At 43.7% G+C, this 12229-nt stretch overlaps 1 protein-coding gene across 1 annotated transcript in view; it reads right to left on the bottom strand.

Annotated features, from left to right (window-relative positions):
- Positions 1 to 1897: 1897 nt before the first annotated feature.
- Positions 1898 to 12229, bottom strand: part of ADA2 (adenosine deaminase 2) — a 32560-nt gene continuing 22228 nt past the window's right edge. Inside the window, exons 6-11 of the mRNA XM_074938803.1 lie at positions 9091 to 9218; positions 8102 to 8192; positions 6878 to 6986; positions 5912 to 6069; positions 4260 to 4462; positions 1898 to 3570 (exon numbers count right to left, since the gene is read on the bottom strand). Of these exons, the coding sequence (XP_074794904.1) occupies positions 3462 to 3570; positions 4260 to 4462; positions 5912 to 6069; positions 6878 to 6986; positions 8102 to 8192; positions 9091 to 9218 (798 nt within the window). The 3' untranslated portion in view covers positions 1898 to 3461. The remainder of the gene's footprint in view (positions 3571 to 4259; positions 4463 to 5911; positions 6070 to 6877; positions 6987 to 8101; positions 8193 to 9090; positions 9219 to 12229) is intronic.

Here is a 12229-nt window from a genome sequence, read left to right as displayed (position 1 = left end):
GTATACAGAGTAAGAGATATAATGATGAAACATTTACTCCTTTGTAAAGAGCTATGAGATCTACTGACAAGAAGCTCTGTATAAAAGAGCTAAATATTATTATTGTTATTCTATAATTCCTTTTACTTTCCCACTTAGGCAATTGCTGTAGCTGTCACAGGAATCTTATGTGATCACATGTGGGAGGTGAGATGGTCCCGGCAATTGTGAATGGGACAGGAGGTGTGCATGAGACAAGCTCTGTACTGAGATTTGGCACACACGTTGAACAAAATTGAGATTTAGGGGCATGATTTTGAAAAGCATCATGCACCTTCAACTCCTATTGTACCTCTCAGGATTAAGTCTGAAGTCAAAAGATTTTTTTTAAAGAGTGAGAGACAGAAACAGACCCATGGAAACAGATTTAAAAACTCATTAAGTTTATTATATGTCTGTAGAGCCCTGAGTATAATGGGGGGGGTCAGGATTCTTTAGGCACCATAACCAATAATAAATGATGGGTCACTCTAAAGCAAACCCCACGTCCAAACTGCTGCCAAACTCTGAGGACATTTGAATCCTAACCTGAATATGCCTGACCCTTTCTTTATATGGAGTCAACCCAAATCCCTGGATGTTAACACACCTGGAGTTGGGGAGGTTTGGATCCAGAGCCAGACTTTGTGGCCCATCTCTAATATAAGGCAAACTAAAGGAGAGGACTGTTCCCCAGCAGGGAGGCAGTCCAGGCCATTCCCCCTTCCCTCTGTCACTCAAGAGAACTGGCTGTAGGACCTTCTTGAGGTGAAATTCATGCTATAAAGGTCTCTGAAAGACCTGATCTTGACATGGAGTATAGCTCCTGTTCAAAGAGAGATGCAAGGAGGAACATAGTGGAAATTCACATACAGAGAAGTTAGGGCCCTCCATTCAATTCAGACTTACTACGTTAAAAACAAAATCTGATTGGGATGGTGATGGGGAAGTGTCTACAACCAGACCTAACCCAAACTGGGATACCTCAGTTGGCAGGGCAATCGCTGGACTGGTCACTGGTCCAAAGATGAGCCATTTAGGGCAACACTCCATTTATTTGAGTTAACCATCTGGATAATTTCAAATCCCATCAGATCTGCACAGTATAAACCTTCCTATAGTTATGAAGAGTACCATCCGCTGAAAGGTTCCAGGCACTGGGAGCCTTACACCACACTGACTGTCAAAAAATAAGAGTCCCTGAACACTTACAACATGATTCATGCCAGACATTTGACTGGATCCTTCATAGGAAGGTGGGAGCACATTGATTGCCAGAGCTGGCAACAGTAGAGCAGACATTGCAGAGAATGCTTGCAGGTGATGGCTAGAGCAATGTTGCTGGCCGAAAGGCCATCAAAGATTCAAGCCTGCAGGAGAAGATAAGCATGGAGTGTGTGTGCCACCATTGCTGTTACTAAAGGCTTTTTGCCGAGGTGGAAATGGAGGGGATACTGGTGAGCCTGTTAAACAGCTCGTTGCTCTTTTCACAGTTATATAGAAATATTATCATCTTCACCCCATGTCAAGGCTAATTTCCCACTTTGGCACTTGGAGTGCAGAAGGTGGGGGGCCGCAAGGATTCTAAAAATTAATACTGGCCACTCCAGGCTTGTATTAAACTTCCAAGGTTACAGCTTTTCTCTGACCTTGGATTGGTAGATGCTGCCACCACCCAAGTGCAGAACCCCTCTGAGAGCCCAGGAAGGCGCACTTGGGAATTCCTTCCTGTGGGGTACCCTCAAGCCCTTTCACTCCGCCCTTCGCCCCCAGGGAAGAACTGAGAAAGAAAGAAAAAAAGGAAATCAGCTGTTGCCACCAGCTAATTAAACAACATGTGCACAGACTTCTTAAAACACAAAAATCCAATTCTGTTCTTAAAAAGGTAAACTTTATTAATAAAAGAAAGAAAGAAAATACATGTGGGAACTCAGGCTATTGCTAGATTTTAAAAGAGCAACTACAAGGATTAAGCATCAAGAATAGCTTTCTTGAGGTCCAGCTTAAAGGTTACAAGCTAAACAAAAGCATCTGGGGTTAGCACAGAGGAACCCACAAGCCATGATGAAATAAAAGGAATAAACCTAATCGCATCTTCATAGACATTTTCTGATCTACTTACATATCTGGGGTTTTAAATGAGTAGTTTCTAGGTATGATACTGATGATTTTTCATACCTGGCCCAAGCTTCTTACAGCATAACTGCTACCCTGTCCGTCTCTCCGCAGAAGAACAGACAGACAATTCCACAGAGAGTGTCCTTCATCCTCAAACCCAACCTGGGGAGAAGAATAAAGATGTTTCTGAACATGCTTCTGGTGATCATTAGTCTTTTGGCTTGAAACTGCCCTACGTTGCCATCTGAAATTCTGTCTGCAGTTTTGTCACGGTTATTTCAAAGGACTCCATCTAGTTACTATTTCAATTGTGCTGTTGCTGCTTTGTCTTTCTTCTGCAGAGCTAGTAGCTGGGAATGACACTGGCACTGTACTGAAGCCACATCGAGGGACTAATTCTTTGATACATCGGAGATCTGATTGCTATGGACTCAGGGACTGGGCCCAGATCCTGCAGTGGGATCTGCCAGTACATGTTGAATTCCATTGAAATCAAGAGGACTTCACATGGGTGCAGAGGCCTGCACTAGTAGATTCCAGTGCAGGATCGGTGCTTTATTTAATATGGATCTGAGAGATACCTCTTGAAATCAGGGGTTCTTTTCCAGTTGAAAAGTGTATTGGAATCCCTACAACGGTGGGTTCCAGAGTGAAGTGCATATCCTTTCAGCAATCAGCGCTTGCATTCTTTCTTGATCACTGCTTTACAAAGTATACAAGACTTAAAAGCATTTGTACAGGTCCGTCGGCTTGTTTCTAGCCCTTACATCTTGAGATGTCAGAAGCTTAGACCTGGTTCCTCAGTCTCGCAGTACAATTTTGGCACCGGGCCCAGGGTCAAACATAACCAGTCACAGATCTCAGACAAGAATTGCTTTCAATCCTTGCCCTCCTGAAAGTCAATGGGCTCAGATGGTGGGATGTTTGTACTAGCCGTTTCCTGAAGAGATATTTATTTTATAATGATGTGAGGCAAAATCATGAAGTCCTTGTTCAGGGAAAACTCCCATTCACAATAGTTAAAAAGTGAGTAAGCACATCAGGATTTTAATGGTATTTTGACTTTAGTTACTTTGGTCATTTGCAGCACTTTTTGCTTCTGTTTTAAAGGCTCACTGCTCTGCTTCACCTGCACTCAAAGACTTTAATGTATAGAGGTGTGGGTGATTGCTATTAACCATAATTGGCCAAAATCACCTGGCTCCAGGCCACAGCTTGAGCGCTGTTTGTTCAAGTGACATAGAAAAAGAATTTTCTCTGTATTAGCAGTAGTCCCGATTCCTTCCGCCGAACAGACAGTCTCTCAGAGAGGAGCCTCCTCCCCACTACTGCTCCCTTGGAAAAGCATTGGAGAGGTCAGCTATAAACTGGTCCCATTTTTTCTGCCAGACCTGTTTGGCCTGGGCTTTCTCCTCTGGCAGCAAGGAGCTGTATCTGTGGGATGAAAGAGAGCAAGGATCAGACACGGGATTGGGATGGCTGGGGAGGGGAAACCATTTCAGGATCTGAGTCCAAAATGAAAAGGCAGGAAGCTGGGAAAGATTAACCCTTTGTGTTGCCTCAGATAAAGATTAAAAATGTTGTGTCTGTCACCTGTTCCTAATGGCGGGAAGTAACAGATTTGTCCTCCAAACCCCTGAAGGATGCCTAAGATTGATATAGGCCTGGGCATCAGCTTTGGGAAAATAGACAAAGCTTCAGGTGCAGGCCAGAATGCTTTGGGCACAATGGCCAAGCCATCAGAGGATGCATAATGGGTCTCTGCAAAACATACAACTAAGTAAAATTCAAACATATGAAAAGTGATTTGAAAAAAATCACCTCTCTTTTTCCTGCCCGAGGCCAGGCTCCATAGGTAAATTGGCACTGGATGGAGGTGGGGAGGGGAGGAAAGAGACACACACCAAGAGATGCTGTATTGACAATGGACAGCGTAGACTCTGGGATAGCACAAGCCCCTCAAATCCTGCACTATGAGAGACATGGGGAGGACTTTGGGTCAGCAGAACCCCAGCCCGAGTGACAGAGGAGACTCTGGGGCTGAAAACAGAATAAGGTGGCTATCTGCAGAGCAGGCATATATCTCCCCAAGTGTCACTCCTAGTGCGAGAGTGTGTGCTTACTTTAGAGAGTTTAGTGCCAGTTGTTTTAAGGTTCTCAGGTCAGCGTGCATCCCGCCGATGCCCATGAACACCTCATAGAAGTCATACGACACACCCTTTGATCCAAAGACAGATGGATCGTCTGGACTAACCACCATGGGGTGTCCCTCTGCCATCAGCTCAGCAGCAGGATGGTTCCTCAAATCCAATACTAACAGCAGGACCTTGGGATGAGGGGGAGGAAGAGGAAGAAGCAAGGATAGGTTATTCTTACAGCTATTTGCAGTATATATTTATACTTTGTTTGGAAGCTCTTTGGGGCAGAGATTATCTTTCTATCATATGTTTGTACAGCACCTAGCACACTGGGACTGGAGCCTGTAACAGCGTTTCCTTCCCCAGACCCTCCTATCTTAGTTTTCCCTACTACTGCGCCTCTGGGGTACTTGCACACCACACAACGGATGTGGGGTCTGGTTAATTAATACTATGAAACAAAAAATATCTACCCTACACAGAAAGAACTCACCCTGCACCCTTGTTACCCAGGCTTTCCAACTCCTTTCTGGTCCTTCCCTCGAGGCTTCACAGTCACTTGTTTCAGGCCTCTTCAGGCTAAGCCCCTCCTTGTCTCTAGTCTCAGGCCTCCAGCCTCCACAATGGAGAGCTATCTTCTCCTCGCCCCAGTCTCCGTAGCCTTCCGTAGAGTAGAATTTGTAAGGTATTAGCTAACACATGTTAACAGCCTAGTGTAAACAAAGCAGTGTGCCTTTAACATGTGTTAAACTGGTCAAGGCTTTAACTCCGTTTGGCACGTGTTAAATGTGCATTGCATTGTCTACACTAGACTACACTACACTAGGTGTTTGTTAACACCTTACAAATCCTAATCTAGAGAAGGCTTCACAGAGTGAACCAGGAATTTTGCTTTATATATTCTCATAGACAGACACATGATCCCAGGTCACATGATCCCTTAGACATGTGCTTCATCTAAAAGTCCCAAAACTCTTGTCTTAAAGGAGCTACCTCCCTGTAACAGGCATGCTGGACTGCACACATACCCAAAGGACCAGCTTCTTGTTACAGGCCTCTAGGCACTACCACGATACAAGTAAATAATCATTATAATAGTTTGTATACATATTCCTAATGTTATGCTCTGAAGGGGAAAAAAAAACAGCAAAGAGACCATAACAAGGGAATAGGTGAAAGAGAAAGAAGAGACCATATGTAATTTCCAATAAGTGTGGCAATTAAACCAAGCAAAGAATGTCTCCATAATGGTTGAGTTAAAGGACAGGGACTCAGTCTCCAGAGTAGTCCTCTGTCCCCCTCTCCACAAATCGTTCTTTAGAACCTCCCACATAGAAAAATGCATCTGTTTCTCACCCACCTTCCAAAAATGCAAATATCCTCTACATAATATATCTCCCTCTCAGAATGACCTTCTATGGCCAATGAGACATGAGAGGCAGTCATGGAGCAGGACAGAGAGCACCTGGAGAGCGGTAAAGGATAACACAGATACATCCTGCCCCCCACCCTTAACCGGTATCTACACAAAGGCCAATATATGTTGAGCAACACCCTGCTGCAGGTCATTTATCAAATTCTAAATTTCTGGTCCCAGCTCCTGACTTGAGACCTAAGGTCACTCAGGTAGGTCCTACCTGGTTGGAGATTGGGCAGAGTTCTATAGGAACATCCATCTTAAGGGACAAATTCTTGGCTACTAAATGTTTAATGAGAGCGAATCCATGGCCAATCCGACTGGTATTGAACAGCAAAGCATCGAGCACATTGTTGTCTACAGAGGTGCCCTGCCAGTCTGAGGAGAGAAAGATGGTTCCAAATCACTTCCATGTTTTTGGAAACAGATCTTCTCAAACAGGAAATTAATTTATTTTATTTTTTAAATAAATGCCTCAAATACAAACTAATAGGCTTCCTCATGGCTTGTCTCCTTTGTCTACCAGGGACTACACCCAGCTTAGAACTCTCTATAGCACCGCACGTCATCTGGTGGGTGAATAATATATTGCATGTAAACATGTTATTCCAGCAATAAAGGACAAAGGGTATATTTAATTATTTGAACAAACATATTTAAGCTAAGATATGTAGCTGACTCAGTGACATTCATTAGCAAATGGGCTTAAAAACATGACTCTGGCTGGTGATGGCCTCAAAAATTACCTCTCTGGTGCTGGTGAGTGTGGGAGAGGAGACAACTGAACACACTGCTCTGGTAAGGGGATAGCTATGCAATACCAGTGACACCTCCTGCTACCTGACTCCAGAAGAACAGGCCCAGGAACAGCCCACGATGAGGAAATGAGAGTGTTCAATGCAGAAGACAGGTGAAGGTGACAATGAGTATCAGACACAGACAGAGATGGTGGTGATGGTGAGGGACATGAAGACAATGGGAGAGAGTAGGGAGCAGGTAGGGGATGTAGAACCTGAAAATGGGAGGAACCATCCAGTATGCTATGGCAGTGAGCTGATCTTCTGCTGATGTAGAAGAATGATGGGAAACAGACTATACCAAACCACTTCCCATGATACAACCACCAGCTCTCCTCCTCAGTATCCAAGTATCCACTCCCCCACATGGCCTGTGTTCTCATGCTTACTAGTCTCACCAGCATGGAAAAAGTAAGGCAAAGTGACTCCTAGGGAGTATGGAATGGTCAGGGCATCCTTCAAGTTCCACAGAGAGTGTCCTTCATCCTCAAACCCAACCTGGGGAGAAGAATAAAGATGTTTCTGAACATGCTCCTGGTGATCATTAGTCTTTTGGCTTGAAACTGCCCTACGTTGCCATCTGAAATTCCAGTACTGTATTCCTATTTTTTGTTAAACAGCTCCTCCAGGGGTGAAAACTAGCATAGTTCCATTGACTTCTACAGAGTTATCCTGGTTTGCAACAGCCAGGAACAGGCCCTCTATGTAAAAGATAGGTCATACACATGTTTTTAAGAAGAGAATAGTACAGCTGGTAAGGATGCTAGTGCATGTCGCTGCCATTGCATCTCCACCAATAACAGAATTCCCTACATTTCCGCACTCACGCCCACATACACATTCCCAATCCCCACCAAAGCTCTTATTCTTGAGATAGCAACTAACACAAAAGCAGCCTGAGAATGACTTTGCAGAAAGTCTGGGATACTGGTTGCTGCTCCCTTGCTTTTCCCCTTGACAGACAGTCAGGTTTTAGACGCTGGGTTTGGTGTCAAGAAGAAAGATAACTTATATCCCATTTTCCTGCGGTAGTTTCATTAGGCACTCTTCCTCTGTCTCAGTCCTGAATTGTAATGGCCAGCATAAGTCTTGTGCTGTAGAAACAGCTGCTCATGACTAAGTAGGTGGCATTCTTTCCTCTGAGTAAAGACTTAGTAACATACCTGCAGAGTCTCAGGAGACACTGTGCTGAAGTGCTGATTAGAACAGAGATCAGGACCACTTGTGGTCACTGAAAATCCCACTGCATTTTCTACAAGATTTGGCAGTTTCCTGGCCAAATTCCAACTCCACAAATTACATCCTGCCCACCTCAATTTCATCTGCAGTTTAAATGAAATAAATTATTTTTTACTTCACTTCCCAAATGCAGTTATAAAGTATGGCTGTGAGGCATTCTATAGCTACTTCTCCCCAGAGGTGGCTGCACTGTAGTGGCTGATGCCTATGCAAACAAAGTTATTTGGGATCCTGCAGGACGAAAGACAATGGGGCAGCATTTCAACAGCTTGCTTTGCTGTTTTTCCCTTCTGAAATCTCTTTGTACCAATAATCACAACTCAGCCCTTTGTAATATTAAATACAAAACCAAGTAAGAAATAATACAAAGATACCAGGTCAAATCCCGCCAGAGTGTTCGGAAACGTGGCTCGGAGGTCCATGGCCTTATAGACGGCTTTTTTAATCTCGGTAACATTCTGCTTTCTGAAAACCAAGAGACAGAGAAAGGTGCTGATGCTCATTTCCATGGAACCAGTTTCTCAGGTTCTGTCTGTATTATGATCAGGAGCCTTAAGGGAATATCCAATATAAAAAAAAAACGCATAAATGCTTAAGAAAAGCCCAAATGACTAGAGTTAACCAGCATCATGCACACTGTTTGGGACTAACTGGCCAATCTCCCCTGTATCAATATGCCAATGACGGGGCAGAACCAGAACAACTGTATCGGTAATATTTTAAACATGCTCTGTGTATTATTTTGCAGGAGTTTTTGCATTTTAATTGTGTTTTAAAATTAACCCACTACAGGCCATAGGAGTCTGTTGGATTCAAATGTGTATAAAGGTTTCTGGGAAGGCAGCATTTGCAGGGTTCCTGAATGAGCTTTGAAATATACAGTACCAACCCCCCAGCTGTTCTGCTGTTGCTCCTGCTTCCACAGAAATAGATGATGCATCAAGATTCAGGGAGAGAACACATAAGGCTTTGAGAAAACACACTCACTTCTCATGTGCACACACACAGAAACAGCCTCCTGCTCACTCATTGCCGCTCTTTTCAGCTCAAGAGTAATCACTTTTCCATACACACCATCATTGCTAACAAACCCCAATCATCTTACATGTACACATTCTCGCTTCTATGAACAAGTGCACACATTCACCCTCAGTCATTTCCACCTGCAGATGTTCATATGCTGGAAAGCACTTCAGGAGTTAATGCTCTAGGCCTCACTACACTGGAAGCAATGCAATCTGGATCACTTCCAGGGTCTCTCTGTTGTAACCACTTGTGCCACTCAATTGATCCTGTCTGCACGACAACATGACCATTTACACATAGAACACTTCCAAACTCGCCCCATGTAAGCAGCCTCTACCTGTGTGTTGTAAATATAATTTTTGCTCCAATAAAATCAGGGTGATCCTTAACAAACTGCCTCGTCACCTCCTGATACGTTGCCACAGACCAGGATTCATTGTATTGGGTCCCATCCAGTTCATACACCTGTGGAAAGAATAAACACATGCAAAAAAAAAAAAAAAAAGAGCAGAGGATGGTCTGTGATTAGTGAGGAGAAAGAAGTGACACTGCTAAACTTTGAAGGAAAGATGGAACAATTCTGAAGTAGTCTGTGGCTCGAATTAAAAATGGCAGGTGTATAAGGCCAGAAATCCAAACTGTGTCCAGTGCCAGGAAGAAAAAAAAGACTCAGTAGTTAAATTGTTCGGGATACCTTTTCTTGGTGCCTGATTAACCAGCAAGCACCAGAGAACACTTTGCTTTCACAGTATATCATACAATAACCTGACTTCTTAACACACATACATGGTAACCAAGTGCCCTGGAGTTCAGGGGGTCTCGGGAAGAACACGAGAGCTTGCTACAGAGCACCTCAATTACTGAGACACTGCATCTGCATGTTTGGTTGCTCACAAATACCATGTCCGTCAACGATAGCAGGAGCATGGCAAGAATAAAGAAAGGGTTGGTTTTACAGTTAAGGTACTAGACTGGAATTCAGGATATTGGCGTTCAATTCTCATCTCTGCCAAAGATTTCCTCAGTGATCATGGGCAAGTCAATTAATCTCTCTGTACCTCCAGCTCCCTATCTGTAAAATGGGAAGAATACTGCTTCATTTGTCTCATCTATTTAGTTTGCGAGCTCTTCAGCACAGGGACTACGTACAGCACCTTGCACAATGGGACCCCAGTTTTGGTTGGGCCCAGTAGACAGTACCATAATATTAATAATAATAAGCAGCAGGGGCACTGTCCAAACTTTATCACAGGTGGACTTTATCACCAGCTCCATCCCCCACTCTCACCTTGTCCTTTCCTTCGCTCTCCTTCCATCTCTTCATCTCCCTGCCCTTCTTCCCCTCCATCCCTAATTTGGCTCTACTCACCTTTCTCTTCATTACCCTGCCCTCTCTCCCTTATATTCATCTCATTCTCCCCCGTCTGCTCCTAACTATATCTCATTCTCCCCCGTCTGCTCCTAACCGCTCTGGGACCCTCTTGCATTGTAATCACCATCTTCACAGACACAAGAAGCCAAGTGGGATTTTGCAGATTATCAAAAGGACATTTTCCACGACCACAGGGAATCCAAGATTTTCTACGCCTGGCTTTACAAACACTGTTGCCCAAGTCCTACAAATGAGTCTCTAGCAACAGAGGTGTCAGCCTGCGCCTTTGCACCCAGTCCACCTTTATTGTAGAGTTTAGTTGGGAATGATAGGTAGAGATAGGCCAGAAAGCTATGCTATAAACGCTGGCCTCTTTCCAGTAAAGAGCTTTCCTCCATTCTCCTCCCAAGTACACATTTTCCATCTGGGCTCATTGGCTGTCTGGTAAATGAAGGCTTTTAGCATCCCAGACATCTTTGGCTAGTCTACCTTGGCTCACTGGGTCCATTTCAACATTGACACTGCTAAACGACAAAAGCATTTTGACATTGCAACTGTTTTCTCTTCCCAGCTGCCACAACAACAGACATTTGGGACCGGTAAGTCAAGCAAAATTGGCCAATCACCATCCTCCACAAAGCAAGAAACACCATTTTTCCCCCCACTCAAATGTTAGTGCTGGCAGAAAGTGCCAGAATGTCCGCTCTGGGGATGCTGTGGCTGAGCTGGGAACACTTCGACAAGTGGGAAGGTGGCTCAGTCTCTGTATTCACAACAGCACCTGCCTCACTACTAAAGCAGATGCCACTGAGGGCATTACTTAAAACCAATTGCAGTCATGGTGTGTGTGATACAGACACCTACTGTTCGAGCTGAACTGAGACCACCACCCATTTCATGTAGTCCATTAGATAGCAATGATTTATAGTCAATGCCAATGTCGTCTGGAGTGAGACTAGAAACCTACATGCTAAAAAAGGTTAGCCCATTCACAAGGCTCTATGTATTCAGGGGCAAGCTGTGCCTACATTCTGTTGCAAGGCCCCTGGATTCTCTGTCCTTCTGATGCGACCAATTGGAAATTACACAGCAGTTTCATTAACTTTTCTTTTTTAAGTGGAGGGTTTTATTGTATTAAATGTGACAAGGAATGGTTGCCTCTGTTATTTATTTTGATATTAAATTGTATTTGTTTCATAATGTTCCCATGTTTTCAATGTGGTGCAGATTACAGTATTCACAACATGTGGCCACACTGCAAAGTTGTCAAGGTGAAGCTGAAGATTTCATCAGCTGAGCAGGGGGCAGTCAGGGCTTTTGGCACCTGGGAAGGCATCCAAGGCAGTTTGGGATTATGGGACAATTATACTGGTTATAGGTGATAATCAGTGAAAAAAAATGACAGTTTAAATATCAACATTATTATCCTTAGGTTCCAGTGTTAATTGAAAAGAAAGGAGACGTTCACAACTTTCAGAGCTATTGTTTCAGGCTGTTTATACATTCTGGAGAGAACACTGCATCAGTTTGTGTTCCTAAGCTTATAGTCACAGCAATGAAGACTAGAAACAAAAAAACAAACAGGTCAGATTTTGGAGCACAGTTCTGCAGCAAGGGATGGAAACCACAGCAAATTCCATGGCCCTCCAACTGCAGAATACACAGAGCATCATCCATTTCATACCCCTGAACAACCAAGTGTGACAATCACAGTCCAGATACCCCAGGGTCTGAACAGGGGTCTGAACCTCAGAGAGTAAGTGATTAATAGTATATACAATCAGTTCATTCATTGTACTATAAAAGTGCATTGAGTAAGGTCTTTTATGAAAGCTGGTTATACACTAGTCAGATCATTGTGTGATGTTTGCAGGGGTGGTGTACAAAGAGCTATGTATCTATGCTGGAAAGAATGTTCCTAAAATATATTTTGAGGATAGCCTTGATAAACAAGCCTGCCTTAGACAAAGGAATGTGTATTTACCTGTCTGGGCCAAGCTTTGTAAGCCATAGACATTAAAGTACATTTACATATAAGATAAATAAAGCAATCAAGCTAACAAGCAGCACAGGAAACAGCTTAGTAAACACACCGGGGGACAGA

The sequence above is a fragment of the Natator depressus genome, chromosome 1, assembly GCF_965152275.1.
Source record: "Natator depressus isolate rNatDep1 chromosome 1, rNatDep2.hap1, whole genome shotgun sequence".
In the NCBI taxonomy this organism is placed as follows: domain Eukaryota; kingdom Metazoa; phylum Chordata; order Testudines; family Cheloniidae; genus Natator; species Natator depressus.
The sequence above is the reverse complement of the archived record's forward strand: the minus strand, read 5'-3'. Positions and strand labels throughout refer to the sequence as shown.